Genomic DNA, 22,453 nt, shown 5'->3' with positions numbered 1-22,453 from the left:
AAATTCTGTTATGTGTGCACTGCTGAGAAACCTATCAATATCAGTCTATTCAGAGCTGTTCACCATGTCAACCAGACAAAAAACATGACTCCTCAGAAAGAAAGTTGAATTAATTAAAACTGATGGCTTAAACTGTAATTACTGGGGTTAAATAAATGTACAGGATCGTTACGATACCTGGGAGAATTACGTGTTTCTTTGTTGACCAACATTAAGGAGAATGTTTAAAGAAAAATTTGAAATTGGAATACAGAACACTTTGACTATATAAATCTCTATTAATCAAAGATTATTTTTGGCTTTTTGTTAGCATTTTTTTTTTGTTTTGCTAGAACTGTGTAAAGGTTTAAAATACTAAGAATAGTTTGTGCTTGATTACGGTTATACAGACTGCAGAATAGTGAAGCCAATAACCAAACTGAACTTGTTTAATTGCTGTTTAACACTTTGTGTGCTGCTTTGAACAAATGTATGTACTGTTCTAATTATATGACAGTAAAAGACAGCAGAAAACCTTCTGTGAACAACAGAATTTTATTTCAATTAATGGATAATCCATATTTCCAAACAAAAGGGGATAAAAACAAACTCATAGAAACTTTCTGTGAATTCATTTATCAACAGGCAGTTTTCTAAGGTCCCAGATGGCTTTTCCAATACCAATACTTGATGCTGATACCACAGTGCCATGTTGGAAATGTGAGACAGGTTGTCAAAACAAACTTGCTTCCACCAACAGGAAGACAAAAAAAATTAAAATAGTCCTAAACTAAGTCACAGTCATAAGTCCAACTGGGATAATATTGTAACATAGACTGAGGTTTTCAGAGGTTAGTGATACTTTTCTCTACGGTATCGTTACGATAAGCTCAAATGACATGAGTCGAGGGGGTTTTCCCTACATGACAATATCATCAGGAAGTGGAAAAGAACTCGCATGAGGTCTAAAAATGAAAGTGCTGATGATGTTAAAGCAGAAATATCTGTGCTCTTTCACTGACAACTGACACATTGAAAATCTTTGTATTTGTACTTTTCTATGACTTCATGTGCACATTAATCATTTTCACATCATGTGAGTTCATTTCCTCTACTGACAGGACATAATACCTGTTATAACAGGTAACGAGAGATTATGGCACAGTCATAAGATAAATGCTCAGTGACAAAATCTTTGTTCTAAGGCAAGTACAGCTAGTTTTGTAAAATGCTCCATCCCAAATCCAAAAGCTCCAATATTGACAATCATGACTAAAAAACAACAATGAGGATGAGTTTTGCCACTCCTGTGATAAAACATGTAAGGAGTTTTAATGGGCCTTTTGAATAAGTAAAAAGGTAGATCGATCAAATGGCATAAGGGTAGCAAAAATCTACCAGTGCTGTGATTTTACAGGAGTGAATAAGTGTAGGTTCTGACTAGGTTACAATGCAAGTGCCTAAGCTTTTATTTGTATTTTTTTTAACAGACTCCTTTTCTCCCCCTGAGACCCAAAAACAAGCATATAGTCAAATTATAGACAAACCAAACATTAAATTTTCATCACCAACACTACCACAAAAATATCCAAACAATATGCATTTTTCAGCTTTGGCACAGGCTGCTGATAAGTGTAAATTTTGCTGGGTTTGTCTTTTTGCTCTTGTACTGATATTGGCATGTCTGTCTGTCTGTCTGTCTGTCTGTCTGTCTGTCTGTCAGTCTACCCACCCATTGAACCTGAGCTTTTCCCATTGAACCCTAATACGCTATAGATGCCTATGAATCAACGATATACTGTACATATGGACACAATCATGAGTTTTCTCTCCATATAAACAGTGCTAATACAAACACACACATTAAAACATGTCCTCTGCAAAAAGTCAAAGACATTTTGGCATTTGTCTTTTTTTTTTAATGGCTTCTGGCTTTATTCAAAAATTGGTAAATATACAATGGGCCTTGTGCTCTTGGTCGTAGAGTCCTATTGGCAAAGCCCTTGCTCAGTATTCGCCATACTGGGATGCTTGTACACAGCCTCTGTAAATATAGGCATAGCACCAAGCACCAACAATAAAGCAAATGTTTTGTCTTTTGCTGCCACTGTTTTCATGTGGTTTGAGACTGACATCTGAAGTGAGTCCAACAGACCTGCTGGTGAACTGCGCAATAACCCGTTCTACCAACCTGTCCATCTCGTGCCACATCTCAAATGCAGACTGCACCATCGGCTGAGGGACTGCAAACGGGCCACCTAGTCTTTGAAATGGCCATGGTGAATGATTGGCTGGCTTGTGTAACCGGGACAGTAACAGATGATACTGTCAGTCTGTGTTTTTGAGCGGAATGGTGGAGGGAGATGCTTCCTCTAGGAAAACTGAGAAGTTGAATGCAGAGAATGAAGGGAAGGAAGGATGGATGAGTAGTCAGATGGACGTTCAGTCTGAATATGTCCCGCAGCTTCTCTTTCGTCTGTCTCTCCACCTCAGGGCCCGTTCTCGTTGTAGTGGAGGGAGATGGGCCGGTCGCGCTGCACGGTGGGCATGTAGGGCCAGTTGTAGCTGGAGCCCGAGAGCAGCATGTCGCGAAGCAGCGTCTCGATGGGTGTTTTGCCTACCAGGCGAACGAAAAACAGCTGCTCGATGACCGGAGAGGAGACGATGCGCAGGGAGGGCAGTCGGAGGAGGAGACGTCCAAAACGGTTTGGCTGACTGGGGTACTGGTTCCTTACATACTCCTCCAGGGCACATTGGGACTTTTCCTGGATGCTCTCCACATGGGCAACATCTGACAGTCCCATAGCATCTACAAGAAAGGAAGAGAACATAAAGATTTATGGTTTATCAGTGGACATAATTCTTATTATAGTGACTGAAAGAACCAAGAACATAAACTGAATCTACAAAATATGAGCAAAAAGTAGTCCCTGCATGAAATTGATGGAGATGGAGATGCATTTGGGTTAAATTAATAAAGTGGACCTCTATTACAGTTCAACAAAGTTTTTAACAGCTGAAATGCACAGATATTGCCCTGCTCAAGTGCAGTTTTATATGATGGATAGGGGTGGCTAGTTACTACAAATCCCATTTGGATCAATTTATGTAGTTACTCCTTTTTATTATCTTACAGGGAGAGAAACGAGAGGGATTGTGTCATAAAAATACTCTACTTTAGCATGTAACAAGAGAAATGAACAATTAACACAGGGACACAGGATTAGAACTTAGATTTTACGAACCCTTAGAAAAGTTCCCATGAAAACACAAGTTAGAGAAGTCATAGCTTGTAGTCATAAAATCTGATATATTAATCTTTCCGTTGAGGCCTTGTGAAGTGCCATAGACACAGAAGGGCTTGTGTTCCTCTATGCATCCACTGCATGGAACAAATGATAAGCTGTCATGTCCGATGTTTATCTATCTTTTCTATCTGGTTGTCGTAGTCTGAAACTTTAATTTCACAAGAATTGAACCTAAAGATTCAAAATTGTACTTTGATACATTGCAGACTCAGAGTGGGTGGCTCATTGGGAAGTCTTGAACTGATTCTGTACATGCACTTTAAATCTCATCTAGTTGATTAAAAGAGATAAACGAGAAAGATGACACAGAAGGATAATAAAGTTTTTTTCCTTTCAAATCCCTTTAAACCTGAGAAATCTTGCTCAAACTTGAGGAAATAGAGGTTGTCACAGCAGAGATACGTATCTGCTACACCCCTGTGGTCTGTGTTCACAGCACACTACACCGTTCCCATTCCCCGCAGCTGGAGGTCATGTTCTGCCTCCCGCCTCCTCACACCTCCCCTCCTGCCGGCCCCCGCTTTGGCAAGAGTCTCGCACAACCGAGAGAGTGTGTAACACTGTGAGGGATACTTTTCGCACCCTCTGTGTGCAGGGGAGAGCGCAGGGGATTTAGCAAAGGAGGTCAGGGATGTGTGAACTCAAAACAAAGACACATTTTACTGTACTCCGCCACATACTGTACATTCAGTGGGAGAACTCTCTGACTCTGCCCCCTGAATGAACCCTAATTTGAAAGGCAGGTTTTCGATGAGGGCAATTTCTTCTCAAGCTCGGTCTTTAGTCTAAAAGCGCTGGCCCGTAGGTTTTAACCTGTCACCTTGCATCGTAAGTCCCCTTTGTCATCTCACACTTTGATCTGTCCCCTGTGTAAACCCTGCCCTACAGTTCAGGAAACAAAAAAATTTAATTTACCTCTATATTTTAATTGAGTGTGTCAACCCCCTCCCCAACCCCAGCGGCAACTATTCTCATCATTCTGAGTGAATAATTGCTCCCACTTCAGCTGTATTTCTGTCCACGCGGGGAGCAGATGGACTGCTTTTTTGTCGGGGCGCCATTTTGGGTCCTGCGTGACAAGGCAGTCACTGGCTGTTTGGGATTAGCAAAGCTGTCTATGTGACTGAAACCACTTCGCGTGCCGAAGCGACAGCTCTGTGGGCGCCCTTCCACGCCAAGCGTCGTGTTCTTTTGTCTGATCCTTGGGCACACACCGGGTCAGTGGGGGCGAGGGATCAGGGTGGCAGGACTGAGATGCCCGTACTCTGATGTGGCTTGATGGGACTGGGCTTCACAGAGGGAGAGGAGGGAGGGGACTCAGAGGGAGGTGAGAGACGATTGGTGTTTGTCTGAGCCTGTTAGCTCATCCTACCAGGTCTGCAGGAGTAAGGTTTATTAACGGGTCTATCTAATGTGTGTGTGTGTGTGTGTGTGCATGTCTGTCTCCATTAAATTCAAATTTCTGCATTACTATTTGCACGTTTCACCTAATATATAGTCTTCTTTTGGCAAGACACTGTGCAATTTTTGTGTGTATACATGTGGGTACATCTGCCCGCACACAGGGAAGTCACATGGGATGCTCAGGGCTACAGGGGTTATGTAGGTCACGGCCGGGGCTGTGGCGAATCCTTCGTCTCACTGGATCCCACCATACATAATTCAACTCCCATGGTGGGGGCAGGGGTCCCGGGGCCTGGGCAGGGCTTGGGGTTGGGTTTGGGGAGCATAGGGAGGAGGGGTAGATGACTGGTTTCAATAATAGATGGGATCATGAAGGAGAGATGGCTGATGAAAGCAAGGAAGAGAAGGGAGAGGTGGATTCACAGCCACCCACATACATGGAGGAGAGATGATAGGTACATGCAGAATGAATCTGACAAGCCATGCAAGGGAGAAAAGAGGGGAAATGCAATAAAAAAAAACACCGATAGGAGACATCTCGGTGTTGGCTTCTTCACAATCCGTTTCCCCCTGGGTCACAAAGCATGATCTCTTAGTGAAGTATCCCAGATGTGACAGTATTTTGGCTGGCACTGGAGCCCAGTGACTGTTGGGATAAACCTCAACAGGGTTTGTATATAAGCAGTATCAAAACAATTCCTATCTCATGGGTTTCCTCAAGATGTCAAACCATTATATTTTTATTTAATCTCATTTGCAGCTCAGTCGGGAGTGTCACACGGTGTGGGTTTCACACCATCATCAAAAATATAAGACTACAGGTAATGTTAACTAAATATCACAAGGGAGCAATTTTAGCAGATCATAGCTGCTAGTGAGATTTTTTGATAAAGATGTATACACATATGAATTGGTGGGTTCAGATAACATGTGTGTATCTATACAATAACAATGTACTACATGGGCAGAAATTGAATTACAGCAAAGGAGCACTCAAAGATAAATAGAAAGGTAAAAGCTTCAAGTAAAAGCTTACGGTTAAATCCATCACAGAAGTGATTTAAGTAAGGTACAAGCAGCTTCTCACGGGGTCAATAGTGGCCTTTTACAGTATGAGGGAGCGATCAAATTACAGTCAAATTCATGGAGGGCAGAGACCATGACTGACTAGTGGGAGGACTGTAGCAGCAGCATTTACATATGGAGCCAATGAGACAATATCTGCTGCAGCATTAGAGGTCAAGTCTCGGTCAGGCTCAGAGGGGGTGAAAAGGTTGTGGGTTAAGTACAGTTGAAGTTGGATTCATGTGTCTGTGAGCTTAAACTGGATTGCAACACGTCAGAGGAAAGAAATGTTTCTTGTCACTAATAACCTCTGAGTAACTTCTTATTCTTCTGTGTCAACTAGTAATGGTCAAACTTTACAGGAATTTGTTTTTTCTTGGTGTGTTTGTCAGACCCTACAGAACAAAATGAATGCTTGCAGGACTTTTTGGCATCTTACTTAGTAAACAATAATGCTGCTAATTAAAACTTGAAACTGAATACAAAACATTGCTGGCTTCATCTGTGTGTTGAATGTCTTTTTGTCATTTAGACATAGGTGTCTGTTATGTAAATGTTAATTATATTTTCTCACAGCCTACCCCACTGGATTTGAAAACTTATTTTGGCATTGAAACTTAACGGCCGCTGTCAGTGTGAGAGATGCTTGCTTTCTCTTCTCACAATGGATCCGCTGAAATATTTTACTCATTTTATGAGATAGAGATTTCTGCTGCCTATTTTATAACGTCCAACAGTGTACAAGCATAGAATGACAAGATGTTTGGCTCACGTTAACTTCTATTTGCTGGATATTCATGCATGTCCCGCACCACAGGCATCTTTGATCTGACATGAAAAGCATATCTTCACCAATTAAAATTCATCTGTGTTGGTTCCTGCCTTTTTTTGTGCAAAGGAGATGATGATTGAGAGATACATTTATTACAGTGCTCTTAATAAGGCAGAACAAGACATGCATTTAATGTAAGAAATCAGCCTGTGCTGCTGCCTTTGCCTTAATCTGATGGCATTCAGTTCAGACTCGAGACCAACATGTGCCATCAGATTTATGTGACAAGGTGCATGTCTGAAAAGGGCTTCTGTTACACATTAAAACACTGAATCTGAATTAGTTGTTTAGTGTAAATTAGCTTTGAGCCCAAATATATTTTCTCAAGATTGTATTAACAGCAAGTATTTTCATGTGTCTTAGCAACAGCAGCACTGTTGCACGATACAGCAACAACAATATAAGACGATAAAAATGCCTTTTAAATTCTTAATTCTATATTTTCAATAAGCATTTATCTACATTTATTATGTATTATAGAATTAAATTATAGTACCCCCCCCCCCCCCCTTATAAATATGTCATGTTATGACCCGCCAGTTTACCATGGCTATGTGGCTATGTTTAAAATAACCCTTCCATTGACCATTTCTCTAACTCAGGTTAAGCTGTTTACATGTACTTTGATACTCTGCGTGATTGTCCTCATTAACATAAATAAACCAATTAGCAGAATGTTCCTGCGCCAACGGAAGTCAGCTCACCCACCTACTAATTAAAGTAAAGTTCCTCACAGGAGAAAGGTGGTGTTGAACAAAATCGACCTATAATCCTCTGTGATCCTCTGTGGTTAGTGTAGAGGGAAAAGATCGAGTGAAAGGACTGTTTTCTTTTGCAAATCAACCTGAGTTAGTCTCAACAAATTACTGACATTAGCTGACATGATAATTTTACTATTGACTGTTACAACTGTCTTTTTATGTTTTTTGTAACTACCTTTTATCCCATGACATCAAGTTATTTGTTTTCTTAGAGAGGTAGGGCTGGTTTAGGAACCACTGCCAATGAGGGACTTTAAAGCGTATTATGATATTGTGATTTTAGGTTGTGATATTACTGTAAACATGGACTTGGCTTATCAAACCAAATTATCTAGCATGCAATCTGTAAATGTGTCCATGAGATATAGAATCCATAAGAATAAGGTATGAGTAGACCTGCATCAAAGTCCCACCAAGTGATACCAAAGATTTGACATTTTTGTGTCATTAATAATTTTAAACTTTACTCACTCTGGAGCCATCCACCACTAGTTAAATCCTGCTTCAACATCCTTTTCAGTGATTAACGTATCGTTATAGACCCAAGCTCCTTCACCACTGACATTTCATGGGGTTTTCCTGTGACTCTCTGCTGTTTGTATGATGCATGTGCTTCATTCAAACTCACCGGAAGTAAAGAGCACGATGGACTTGAGACAGGAATATTCAGCCGTGTCGACCTGCAGGGCCTTCAGCTTCTCCACCTGCTCTTGGAAGACGCGGATGTGGTCCATGAAGGCCACCACGCGTTCTGCCGACATGGGCGATGCATGCAGGCCTGCCGCTGCCAACAGAGGGGCCACATGAAGCGGCATGGAGCACTGGGCAGCGTTGAGGACGAAGAGCTCGCTCCATGACATACGTAACAGCGCCACCTAGGACACAGGTAGTATAGAGTGGTTATTATTGAAAGGAAATTATAAAACATCAAATCAGATTTAAATCAAATGTGGTCAAAAGATCTGGATTTGAGATTACTACTATAATATACATATATGTAATTATAACTATAATATAAAAAACAATTGATTCCAAATACTAAAGGTACATTTACAGGGTCAAATCAATTTAACTTGATGTATCTAGCAGCAATGGGGTTTACATTTTTTATCAAATGTTTGCATAATTAAATGCAAGTTACAGTACAACATGCTTTAGACCCTATTTCCACCAATCATTAACATTATTCAAACCGTAATTCAAATTTTGGAAATGGTCAGAATCTGGTCATGTTATCAGAGATTAAATGCAAACTACTACAGGACAGGAGCTTCATTCATGGAGGAAGGAAGAAGGAAGTATACACAAACGCACATTAAGCTCACAGAGAGTGCCTAACTGTCACAAACTAGATTGTAAGGATCAATCAATATGATGAAGTGTTTATTGTCAGTTTTAAAGGATGTGACAAGCCGTGTTATGACAAGAAGAAATATGTATTTAATATGTAATATGGAAAAATAGTGATCTTACAGAATCTTGCAGGTTGACAAAATAATGTAAAAAATCCTCATAGAAAATAAACTTTGAGTTGATAACAACTGAAAATGTCAATCGAAGTTAAATGACAATTAGCATTATTTGTATTCTTTGAAGTAATTTGGCAATAAGCAATTTGGTATATTTTAAATGTAAAAAAATACAAAACACAAATTATCTGTGCAAATTACAGATCGAAGGGACCTGCAAAAGTCATGATTTTTATATATAAGGAACAGCAGTCACAAGTTGAAGCTATTCAAGGATATGCATATACCCACAAGGGGTTGACATGACCTGCAACCGGCATGCAACCTTAATATGAACCATCTTTGAAGCAGTTTTTACTGTTAGCGTTTACATTATTTTGTCTTTCCTCGATAATCTAATGTAAGATTAAGATGCAGTTAAGTTACAAGACACTTGATAGCATGTTGAAAAGAATCATGAAAGAAATCAAAAGCGGCTTTATAGAAAACACACACACAACGTACAATACTACTGAGAGAGACAGGACAGATATATTCTGCATGTTGACATGACGTTAATGATATATTAATGATATTGTGCAGCTATAGCTCAACATATTTGTGATGGCTATATCTGCCAAATGTGCATGTGAATATTTATAGGTCAGACGATTTCCGTGCCAAGACTTTACAGCTGGTATAAATCTACACGTGCGGGATTGATGTCAAGTCTATCCATATTGAATGTCAAGAGTGCCTGTTTCTGCCTTCGGTGCATAATAACAAAACTGATTTGCTTTTAAAATAAAAATTTTCAATTACTTACAGACTTCTTTTTCAAAGTGTAAGCGGAGGGTGAGATGTCATGTGAAAAATTATGAAGCGTTGGTTCATAGGATTACAGCTTTCTTTTGGTTTTGATTAAGAGGAACAGTAGAACTGAATTATGTTTATGACATCAAAACTTTTTTTACTGGCTCTACATTTTCTATAAAAGTAGACATGAACTGTGATGTGATGCAAAAAATGTTAACATGTTGCAAATGTTTGGGTTGGTATATACTATATATACTGCATATATGAGCATGTTATTAGCATCCTAATGCTAAGTTTCTACATTTGGATGCAAAAAGCCAATACTCTCTCTTAGTATGTTCTCTTTGCATTCTTTATTGTAGGAGCAATTCGACATTCAATTCAACACTTATTTGCTGTCTTGGATGTTTTCAGTGTAAATACTAGTTAGTCATCAAAGTGGCCAACTCACCTGATCCATGAGCTGCAGGTCAGGGAAGAAAGGGATATTCTTGGCCCACTCAACAGCACTGAAGAGCAGCCTGGCCGCCAGCTCGCAGATGTTCTCAATGCCCATCAGGTTGTTTCCCTGCATGCACTGGGCCCCGTAGCGAGATGTGGGGTAGGGCTCGGCACGTAGCAACAGAGAAATGAAGCCGGATAGGTAGGGCTGGCCATTGTATGGGTCGGTGCCGTTGGTCAGGTATTGTCCTGGGCTGCTCTGGGAGTTCGATGTACGTCCTCGTTGTACAGCTGATGGAAAACAAGACAGAACTTTTAATCTATAAATATGTGACATTTTCTCAGTGTGTCTGTTTTTCTCTTTGCCTATATCTTCATCTCAGTTCAGCTGACAACTGTTAACAGATGGAAGTATCTGTTATCAGGTTGTTATTACACTTGTATGATTTAGAAGGCCTGCTATAACAGTATGAGATACACCTAAACCCGGCCTCAGCACAGTCTGCATGTGGAGTGAAGAGTAACATTCTGTTGCAGGAGCAACAGAAGGGAGAGGAGATGGAAAAGAAAGAGTGAAATTGGGCATGTCAAATGTGTCGGGTGGGGGGTTTACAGAATGGGGTCAAAGGGGGCGAAAAGTGTGGAGACGGGAACATTTCTCTGACTCTTAAATATGTCAGCGCTCGTCTTTTCAGTGGAGCGGTGGAAAGTGGCCAGGCCAAGGCCCTTCTGCACTGCTGTTGTGCATCAATGAGTAACGACAAGCAGCAGCTGGTAAAGATATAATACTTCTTCACACCTACATATGTTATGCACCCGCATATGCATACACACATGCACACACCGCACATGAATACATAAGGTAACACCCCTGACCCCTCCCTGTACTGGCAAATGGCTCAGCCTGAGGCGAAAAGGGCATGCGGAGGCCAAGCACTCGTACACACACATCTACACATACACACACAAATGCCCAACCCCCCCCTGTGGGGTAATGATGATGCGGCGAGTGCTCAAAGGCCCATTTGGAAAACACCTGTTCAGTCATCCCCACTGTCTGACTAATAACTCCATCTACTGTTACACAGAGAGAGAGAGAGAGAGAGAGAGGGGGGGTGAGGGAGAGAGAGGCAATGAAAATGCAAAGGGGGGGCCACGTGTGAGGGAAAAAATGAGGTAGAAGGGTGAAATGGCAAGATAAGGTGGAGAAGGAGAGAGTGAGAGGTGATAAGTTGAGAGACAGGAGATTGAGGGCAGGGAGAGGGGAGAAAGAAAGAAAAAAGGTGCAGAGTTCAATATGTTTGAATACAGCCTGAGATGAGGCTTCAGATAGAGAGTGGTGGTTTACATAAAGAGACAGGTGGAGGCAGGAGGTGGAGAGAGGGGTGAAAGAAAAAATAGAAGGAGGGGTTTGGAAAATGCTTTTCAACTCTGAATCACCTGTCGCCTCACACACAGCAGCTGTGTCAATTGGACGCACCGTGGCACGTCTAAAAAACGAGAGGTCAAATCACTCAAGAGCGTTATAAAAATGCCTTTAATTCTAGCCTGTCTTCTGAGCAGAAAAAATACCTCTGCACAAAAGGTGTTGACCTCAAAGTACTAGTTTTCTCTGCGAACTTGTGTCAACCCGTGTACCCGGAAAAGAATGTGGTCTCCTTTGGCAAACAGCGCTGTCTCACTGGGCTGGGCTGAGCTATGAAGAGGTGTTGCCTGTCACAAAGATGTTGCACAATGGGACATTCCTCATCACTCGCACTCCAGCAACTCTTGTCTTGCTTTGCAAAGGACTGCTGTCAGATTAGCCACACGTGTCTCTGCAGGATTTCACAAACCAAAGAAAATAAATCACTGCTTTGAGCAGCATGGGGGTGAAAGTAGTCCCAGAGCAAGGTGCTGCATTTTCCACAAAGATTACCTGGTCAAACATGTTTTCAGTCATAGACTGATTCTGTCTTTTTCCTTGGGAGGGCAGTCTCCAAAGACTCTTCCCTGACTGTCCATTTCTAAGTCAGAGCACTTCCATAACCTAAAACTGTCACTCTGTCCTGGCTTGTTAATGTGTTTCATCTAAGAAAAATCTCTTCTACGGGGGTGGACAACCTGGTTTCCACCTCTTTTGGGCTTCTCACTAATGCACTGAACAAGCTGTAAAACACATTGTTCCTCATGGAGAATTTATCATATAATCAAAAGTCAATGACGTTCCACAAATTCTATGACCTGTTAGCACTCTGCTGCTTTTGATATGTGAATTCACAGATATTAATTCGCTCTCATATTGATTAGTGGTTAATCCTGCAAAGAGTTGTGAATCTACTTGATCCACTTGACTTTTCAAAAGCCTCATTGTGGGGGTCATTCGTGGCTGAGAGGCAGAGCACTTGCGTACTTCTGACGGAGACACATCACTCTCTGTTTTTCCTCGCCTGCAGCTGGCTGACGAGACAGAGGAACAGAGAGAAAGCAAAGGGTAGAGAGGGGTGATTATGGAAAGGTCCAAAGGAATAGAGAGAGAGACAGACAAGTGTAAAGACAGAGAGATGTAGTATCTTGACATAGAGGAGGGCAGCGAAAGAGCGAGAGAGACAGAAATGACATTACAGAGAAACAGATGCCTGAGGATAAGAAAAAAAGGAAACCAGGGTCAGAGATAGAGAATAAAAGGGGGATGGGAGTATGAAGTCAGATTTGGGTGTCTGCCATAAGCTGTTTCCTGCTTTTTAATTGGTGCACCAAGGCTTAGCGTAATGTGATTGACTGACCTTATCATCTGACAGTAATAGGAGAAAAAAGCTTGAAAACTTAACAATATACAGTGACAAATCTGATACCAAATTTACAGCTGAAAAAGCACTAAAATCCCTAAAACCCCAAACAAAGCAGCATCCCGTGTAGGTAAAATGAGGGCACATGAATGAGGGAGAGGAGGAAAGTGCATGCAAACAGAGGTACCATGGGACATTTCAGCTGCGACTTTCAAAATGCCACTTCAGCAAATGGCAGCTGGCAGAGTGCACAGTTCGCTGCCTGGCTGCCCTGGATTAGCCTCTGGGTCAGACTGTTAGTGGAATTACAGCAGCTAAATACAATTAAGGCCTATCAACATTTGGACTAAAAGGTCACGGTGCTGGGGCAACACAGACGCATTATAGATTTGGCTCTAGTCTAACAGTTGCGTTTAATAAGTAGCTTTTCCATTTCTAAAGCTTCCATTGGCGAGTGAAAAATAAACACGATACCCTGCATGAACCTGTGCCTGTGTGTCCACGTCACATCTTGCCACTGCTCAACTGAGCGTGTGTGTGTATAAGGGAGAGAGATTAGAAAATTCTGCAATCAACAAAACATCAAAACTTAGTTTTATCTGCTGAAAAAAAACTAAAGTAAAAGAGTGATATAATGTTAAATGCTTCAGTGTGTATGTCACTGCAAGCCTATGTAGATGTACATGGGTGTGATCCTGCTCAGAGGGCAGTGTGTGATGTGACACATGGTTAATATCCATGTGGCTCTCGTAGTTTTATTTTGGCCCTGAAGTTTGACCCGCAGGTCACTGCTCTGCAGCAGGGCAAAGCTCGAGAAGAGAGTCAGATAGGAGGAGAAAGGAGCTAATGTGTAAACCAGGTGAGAGATAGAGATAAAGAGAGAAAGAGACGGCTGAAAAATGTAATGGTACTGAACAGAAAAAGTAAGGGAAGTGTTTATCGATTGAAATACCTGGCAATGGGTTTAGTGTTAAGCTCATGATTCCAATATGCTTTTATTTAGAAATTATCATATAGTTTGTCAAACAGCAGGCAGTTCTGTGATGCTCTTTTTTGAGCCATTGTGGTTGGTACGCTGTTATACAAAACCCACATTTTTTATATTATACGCTACAAGACCGGACAACCCTCTTTCTCCAAACACTGCTTTTATCATAACTGCTTTTGTCACATAACAAGGTAATTGCAATAACACCTTAAAATGAGCCTTAAGTGTTAATATTTAAGTTTAGTTAGCTCATGTTTTTTTTTACTTATTTCTCTAAAATGGACATGAGATGTAAAGATTCTGTGGACTGACTCAAACTGTCCATGGTGCACAGTATTTGCCCCATTGTGTGGTATTGTGCAAGAGCACACGTTTTGTTTATTCTACAGAAACATTTTGTGCTGCCCCCCCCCAACATTAAACATCAACCCAACACTAGTTGTGTTCAGCACTTCTATTACATTTGGAAACAGTTCTCCATTAAAGCTGTAATAATCAATGGTTCATCTGACTTCTTGTACGTGAAAGGGGCTGTAGTGACTAATCTAAAGAAAATCATTACTGACCCTTTAGTGTCTTCCAGCTCATTGTTTTTGATTATCTGGACAGTAAACTTTACTGTTTTGATTCACTCTCACTGCTCTATCTTTGTACACTACCTGCTCAGCACCAGACAGACACAGTTAGCAACTATCTGGTGAACATAGTGGAGGATATAGCAGCCAATGAGACAAATACTTCCCTCTGGAGTCAGTGGAAAGCAAAAGCCGGATGTGTAAATAAGCAGCTGTTTGCTAACAACTTCGCCATATAAACTCTTTATGTCAGCATTGTGTTAGCTGTAGCTTGTTTCCGCCACCTCCAACTGACAAGAAAAAAAAATAAAAATACACTATTGTAGTTTAAAAGATAAATAGAGCACAGCAAAATATCTGTTCATAACAATACTACTCTCCTTCTTCACATCTCCTGAGAAATTATTGAGAACAAGCCATCTGCACACATCTGAAAGAGGACTGGCTCCGTCCCCAGTTGTGTGTCGAACATGAAAGAGCAGAGGTATGCAGCCAACGTGAGAGACACAACAGAACGAGAGTGCAGAAAAACCGGAGGCAGTGCAGGAGCGGGAGGGAAAACAGTGACACAGACAGAGAGAGACAGAGACATGGAGGGCAGAGGAGGTTTGCGTGAGGAAGTTTGGTAGCTTTGCTTTGTGGATACAGTTGCCTCCCTCTCCCTCTCTCAGACTTTGATGAGGCAGTTCCTGCATTAATTAGTAACCAAATTCACCCCGTAATCAGTGACTCTGATTCACGCTATCCTTATTTACACTTACACACACCCCCTCCTCCTCCTCTTTATTACTTTATTTATTACACAGTGGGCCCAGCATGTCATTTATATATTGAGCTGTGTTCTTTTAAACAGATCTTAGCTTGTGTTATGATCATCACAAAGTGAAAATAGTAGCCATGATTTGAATTATATGAGTTTTTGAAAGCTGACGGTCCTGGAGCTAGTCAAATGGGCAATACATTTAAATGGCCAGTTGACCCACCCAAAACATATACTCGCACTTATCCCCTGTGGCATCTAGCCAGCTATGCACATATTTTGGGTTTAATTTATTTGGGATTAGGAGATATCTTCCACTGAGACTGGATTTTAGTTTTAGCTTCACATCAGTTCTACAATTTTTTTATTAAATTATTTAATTCTCTAACTTTCTGTTGTATTTAATTTATCTACATGGCTGGAAACTACAAGGGGTTAAGTTGGGTAAAGAGGGGTGGGAAATTGGTGAAATGACTCTTTAGTAATAACTATGGTCAGAGAGAGGAACCTCCATTAAATTTGAAGTGAATGACCAACCAATATATTTATTAAGAAGTCAATAAAATTCTGTTGATGGACAAATAGGAAATGTTTGTTGCAGCTGCGCATTCTGGTTTCTTCTGCTTCTTACTGGCATTACTACCACTGCACTTCCACTCAGACAGCATAGATAAGATCGTCAACTAAATGCCTAAAATATAAATGTGCACATATTCCCCACAGTGCTATAATACAGAATGTGTGCCAGACTGAAGCAGAAACCTTGTTGGGGGTTAAATGTTACTGACAGTGACTGACAAATTCTGTGCCTCTCTCACCACAGTGTGTTATTACAAGTGACCTGAGTGACACACAAAAACAGGTTGAGCTACTTAAGTCACAAACAGTCCAGAGTCAGTCAGTATGTCAGAGTGATTGACTAAATACACCTGAGAAGGTCACCTTACGTTTACTTTTGTCACATTAGTGATACTGTGAGATGTGCAGGAAAAAAAGCATAACCTTTATATGGATGAGGTCATTGAAGCCTCCTCACCTTGATGTGTCCAAAAGCATTAAAAAACACCATCATTCATCTATTCACCCACATGCCTTAAGTAATATTAAAGTTAGCCTTGAAGTGCTTTAATGGAGGCTGGGCAGTACAAAACGATATGTCAATGGAAGCCATTTTCCTCTGAGAGCCCTCTGATAATGACTTAGCCAACGACTGTGGTGACAGGGGTTAAGTATTTGAATTTGTCAATAGCTAAATTACTGGGATAGGTAAAGGTTTTTCAGAGCCAAAGGAGGCCAGACTGCTGTGTTTTGGTGTTAAATTGCTCGCTGTTACAAGCCCACTGTGGAGTATGGATTAGTCAATACACGCTGTCTGTTACACTTTAGTGCACCAGTGGGGTATTTACTCACTGGAGAGGCCCTAGTTGGTTCACACATTTGGACTTTGACTTGAGCCTGTCTGTTATTAATGTTTTAGTTTTGGTTGACCTATATTTTCTGCTGCTGTTGGTATTTTGTCAGAGAGCAATATGGGTCAGAGGAGGCAGCAGCCTTCCAACTACGCGTGTTGAATGTGGGAATTACAGATCCATGTGCTACAAATGGATGTTGCTATCGCTCTGCTCTTTCTCTCTCTCTCTCTCTTTCTCTCTCTCTCTCTCTCTCTCTCTACTGTCTGCATGTTTATGGTGAGCTCATAGCTGCCCAGGTGTACGATTCAAGACCTACACAAGAGACATTATCACTGTGTACAGCACAGTAAATTATACCCAAACGTGTATATTGGTTCTCAGTGAAGACAGTAGCTCATCCTTGTGGGTTGTTTCAAAATTAAAACATTCACTCCAGTTCAAAGGAGCTGTCAGACTGATTCTTCTTGCCTCCCTGCTTCCTATTCAGCCCAGAAAGTACACTGACAGGGAAACAAGTGCAGGTTCTGTGTTGCTGCGTGGTGAGACAATGACACTAACGCTGCCAAGGTTTTAGGGGTTTGACTCCCACTGAGGCCAGCACAGAAATGTTTGCTGTCATGGTGCTGAAAGGTGCTCTAGATAAAAGTCTCCAACAAATGATATGATGTTCTACACAGCAGTCTGCAGAAAGAGGTCAAACGTCCCCTTTGGGAAAAAAAAAAGAAAAAAGAAACACTCACTTGAAGGAAGTTCTAAATGTGACGCGGTCCACTCATGAAACTTTTAGCGTGTCTTCACAGGAAGCTAAATATTAATTTAGTCAGAAAAGTCACGCAGCAGTGTTAGTGATATTAAACGATGCTGTAATTTTTAGCACTGAAACACTTTTTTGTATGAGTTACAGAAGATGCACACTGAGTTAATCACTAACAGGGTTCTGCTAAAAAAATTTCTTTACATAGCCTAACTTACCTAATTTGTGAACGCTTGCTAATCATTATAACAACTCCAGCTGTACTTTCCCTCAAACTTAGTTCCTACTTTGTTGAGATGTGAAGTGCATTATGACCTATATGCTATGATGGAGTACATTTCAAAGTAAGTAAAAAGGTTTCTAAATAATTAATAGCATGCCAAACTCTTTTAGCTCAACAAACAGCATTTTTACTTGTGAATCTTCCAGATCTTCTGCTTTATTTTGACAGTAACTTCTCAGTAACTTTTGGATATTGTTGGAAATAGAAAGAGAAATATCAGATGCATATTTTACCTGGATCATAACTGAGAAAATGCGTCCCCTTGACAACCTTAGGTGAACCTGTTGAATAATGTAGAGTAAAACATGACTTATGTATGACCTCTGGGGAGAAAGATAGCGGCTGTGTGCTTTAACAGTCCTGCCACTTTTCAGTTGACACCCTCAATCTTTGCATTCAGTGTTTAATTCACTGTAGATGTTACAATAAAATAATGATGCCAGGACTTTTTGTTTTAAACATTCATAAATATTTATGTTAAAACAAATATTCAAGTATTTCTTTGTTGTTATTTCTGCCTTGTAGAATTTAACTTAGAATTTAAAGTGCAAATTATTTAGAATTAATTATGATCACTACCTTTCTCACCTGCTCATTTCACACTATTTAACTATTTATGACAATAAATACAGTTTTTTTTTAATTTTCTACTTTTCCGAATTGTCGTTGAAGTTGCTGGACAGTGTAGACAAGTAGACAAATGACCTGGTAAACCGAAGTCAGTCGACAAAGAGGATTTAAGGACACCGTTTAATCCTGCTGACCTCAAACGCACCAACAAAATGAGCTCAGCCAATGCAAGTTGACCTGCTCCGAGCCTTTTGCGCACAACTATAAGCCAGCACTGCAAAACAGTTTCTCTATTAAGAAGTCAACAGACAATTACTTTGAAATCTTAAACTCTTTTCAACTTATTTATCCTTGAGTTAGATGACATTATCTCCTTTTATTTTGACGTGCTACGCCACTTTTAAGGGAATTTTGGAATCTGAAATTGAATTGACTGAAACGATTTCTTCCAAATGGACTGATGTTTTTTTTTTTTTTTTAGTTATTAATCAAAAAGAGATTGAATTACTTTTTAGGATGAATACTTGTAAACTAATCTACAGCCTATAAGCACATCCTCATAATGTTATCTCATCTAAATAGCCAGACTAATCCCTTTTCACGCCATTCTCATTTCTCATGAACAATATGCAGCTCTCAATGCTGATGGGTCGGCACTGCAAAAAATGTCACTTTCAATTAAAAAGAAAGTGAAATAAATCTCTTATTTAGCTAAATAACTTTTCACCTTATGGGAACGTATCTCCAAATAAGACAGATGAGATGAGCTGATTTTCATAGAAACAAAGGGAATGAATCTTTCCTCTACAAACACGTTTTCGCCTGTTTGGATGTTAAAACATTAAGGTTCGTTTTAAGTCTCATTATCAGAGTCAGATGGATTTTTTTTTTTTGCAGTAAAAACACGCTGCGGCGCGTTAGGCGATTTCCTCGGGTTCATTCAGTCGGAAAGGAGCAAGACCGAGTCGATGTGGCATGCGGGTATTTTACATGAGGTAAGACTGTGTGTACAGTGCACACAGACTCACACACACACACACACACACACACACACACACACACACACACACACACACACACACACACACAGACACACACACACACACAGTCAGAGAGGCATAGCAGCGCACTAGCGGGAACCCTTGAGGGATCTTCTCAGGCTCTAAGGAGGACGGGTATTTCCACCGTCTGTGTATTTACATTTTGGCTCAGGCTGAGAACAAAGGGCGGTGGGGTCGTTGTGGAGACATTGACTGCCCTTCAACATCCCCTACCGAAGTGTCCTTGAGCAAGATTGCTCACGGGGGATGCTGCTGTTGACCCTATTCTGTCCTCTGAGAGGGAAAATAAAAGGGGCGAAGTGTGACATCTTCATTACAGACTCAGACTTTTGAGGGTAACTCGGGTCATAAGTGGGTGAAACGCACTTTTGGCACTCAGAAGGCAATTAAACCCTCATTCCCAGTGGCTCACCTGCGTCCAGGTGTGACAGTTGGCGGTGTACACGTTGCTGTTGGCATTTTTCATTCATTCCCCAAAGATTTTATACAGAAAATCTAATGTTCCTACAGTCTTTGGCTGCCTTTCGACCATAAAACTAAATCAGGAGGTTCTTTAAATGATGAATTGATGGCTGGAGTTCAGTGATCGTATCCAACGTGCATAAACACAAAGAAATTAACCTATGAGTAACGTTGCCGACACAGATGTTCAGGGGAAGAACTTTGGGCCCCCTTTTGGTTCACATTTTAAAATATGCACCAATCGCATCGCTCATGAATGGGATCTATCTGCTGAATGATAATTAATAAGGGATGCGCTGTTCTTCACCAACACGTTTCTACCGCTCCTCTTTGGCACTAACTGACCCGTTGTTAATCACATACAATACAACAAATGTAGCGGCATCCTCTTATGGTCAGCTCGGGGTGTCGGTGAACAAACAGCATAATTAAAACAGGGGGGGACAAAGGAGGGATTTCACATAACAGAGCGCACCAGGGTGAATGGTTTAGATTTGGTAAATGAATGTGAAATAAGCATTGTGGTGCCGCAGGTGGTGACTGATTATTTACCCATAACAACAGAGGCTTTGATATAAACTGTATAGAGCATTAGATCAACAGGCATCATTAGGCATATTTTAGGCACACAATCTCTCCCTGGCACTATTTTAGTTTGTTATGTGAGATGACATATTGCAAGAACTATAGGAGTGTTATGTTGGGGTTTTTAAAAGTATTATCTTCATGAGGAAATCTGTCAATGTGGTAAAATAACTGTTTCCGAGTATTTTTTGTTAAACTTTTCCTTTCTAAAAAGGAGATCTGACCTTTTATAATGTGTTGCAAATATATAGTTTCTAAAAAATAAAAAAAAAGAGCAATAAAATAAGAGGAACTGCTGGAAACAAGCACCCCAGCCAATGTGAAGAGTTAGTCACTTGTTTTAAAACAGTAAAATCTTTTACGGCTGAGTTCCAGACTTAATGGCCTGTTAAGATTGATATTTTACAGTGAACAACATTACGCACAACGTTACGCACAGACACACGTTTAGTAAACAACTGTGTCACAACCACACACTGACAACCATCACACACACCTACGGATCACAGCTCTCTGGCCTTACCTTCTCTCCTCATGCCGACTTTGAGGCACTTCTTCAGGCGGCAGTACTGACACTGGTTCCGGTGGTGCTGGTCGATGGGACAGTCTCGGTTCCCCCGGCAGGTGTACGAGAGGTTCCGCCTCACTGAGCGCTTAAAGAAGCTTTTGCATCCCTCGCAGGTGAACTGACCGTAATGCTTCCCACTGGACTTGTCCCCGCAAACCATGCAGTCCACGTTGGGGATCTTGTCCCCGGAAAGTACGTCGTTCCCTGGGGTGGAACCGTTGGGAGTCCCCGGTGCCCCGCCGGGCTCCTGGCCGCAAATCTGGAGCTGAGACCCCGGATCTGCCGAAATGTTCTCTGGCCACTGGTTTACTACCATTGCCATGCTATCCCCAAACACTTTGGTCTTTGTTTAAATCGCAGAAGGAGAGTCAGACTCAGAGTGATACAGATCCGTCTTGACGTCTTGGGAGAAAAACCGAGGGAGGGCGAAGAGGCGCTTCCCACTTCCTCCAGAGGTCAGTCTGAGCTTGTCTGAGCTTGTCTGAGCTTATTTATTTAAAACGTTGTTCTATATTACTGAGTTCTTTCTGTAAACATCTATCAAAGTTTACAGCAACAGCGAGGTATCAACATGATCGATGCATAAGCGCGTAGCCTACAACTCCCGGTGTTCCTCGCTGCGCAGCAATCCATAAACACGTTGCTCCTCAGAATGTAACCTCTTGGAAAAGTCAGTCCAGTAAGTCAGCGTGCAGGCAGCGCAAATACAACGTTATCTTACGTCTCGCTCCCCTTTTAGAATTTGGAAGAGGGCAAATTACACGGAATATAACAACACAACAGTATTTCGCCTCTCAGCCGCTCGCTCCTGTCTATCCACCCGCGCTCAACACGGCACTTAGACTCACTCAGGATAAATTCTGCCTCTTGAATCAAGCTTTATTCAATACTGACCACATCTCACGTTATTCGGTGGATGGTTTGTTTAGTCCCAGCAAAGCTCTTGGAAACAGCATAACGCGCAGTCCCGAGCAGTCGGCGATCCTTGTTCCCCTTGTTCTTGCGCACCGCGGCGAGGTTTCGGATAGCGACGTCAGTGTGCGATATTTATTTACCCAACGCACAGCCTAATATCCTCCGTGGTCGTCAGCGCTGGGGAGATTAAACAGAGAGAGAAGAACAATCTTAGCCGCTCGAGTGTATCGCTTCACCCTTCGACTGCCTGTCCCACCTCTGAGAGTCAAAGCTACAATTTGGGGGAAAGTGTCACTAACAGACTGCCTCGTACTGCTGGCCCCCCTGGCGGCGCTCCATATAAGGTCATAACTGCCAAATAAGGTCATATCCCCTCCCCTCAGCGGGAGAGGTGAAAAAAGAAGGCTCGGTCGTGATTGGCCCCAAAAGTCTGTTAAAAAAGTAAGGCGCGTTCTGATTGGACGGCGGCCGATTAGGGATGCGTTTGACTGACAGGAGCGGTTGTTGTGATACAAGTACTTTAAAGTGGGACTACATCAGTGGGCCATCGGAATTAAATGTGCATCTCGTGAGTCCAGTGTAATAAGCCCGTTGTTAATATGTAATTATAAGTAACTTTTAAAAAGTTAAATAAGCTCTGAAAACGAATTGTGTGGAAGTTGTGCTGCATCTGTATTAATTTTAATTAAATCCTTTAA

At 41.4% G+C, this 22,453-nt stretch overlaps 1 protein-coding gene across 2 annotated transcripts; it reads right to left on the bottom strand.

Annotated features, from left to right (window-relative positions):
- Positions 1-515: 515 nt before the first annotated feature.
- Positions 516-22,092, bottom strand: nr2f5 (nuclear receptor subfamily 2, group F, member 5). 2 transcript variants are annotated; one of them, XM_051406885.1, is made up of 5 exons: positions 20,796-22,092; positions 17,828-17,875; positions 10,065-10,345; positions 7,978-8,224; positions 516-2,788 (listed from the first exon to the last, which is right to left on the bottom strand). In XM_051406885.1, exons 1-5 carry the CDS (start codon positions 21,160-21,162, stop codon positions 2,469-2,471), a joined length of 1,263 nt encoding a protein of 420 aa, XP_051262845.1. In that variant the 5' UTR covers positions 21,163-22,092; the 3' UTR covers positions 516-2,468. The 2 variants fall into 2 exon arrangements, with proteins under 2 accessions (XP_051262845.1, XP_051262846.1); XM_051406886.1 differs by lacking the exon at positions 17,828-17,875 and having other exon boundaries at positions 20,796-22,067.
- Between the last annotated feature and the right edge of the window lie 361 nt (positions 22,093-22,453).

Source organism: Dicentrarchus labrax, unplaced genomic scaffold (genome assembly GCF_905237075.1).
Source record: "Dicentrarchus labrax unplaced genomic scaffold, dlabrax2021, whole genome shotgun sequence".
Taxonomy (NCBI): domain Eukaryota; kingdom Metazoa; phylum Chordata; class Actinopteri; family Moronidae; genus Dicentrarchus; species Dicentrarchus labrax.
The sequence above is the reverse complement of the archived record's forward strand: the minus strand, read 5'-3'. Positions and strand labels throughout refer to the sequence as shown.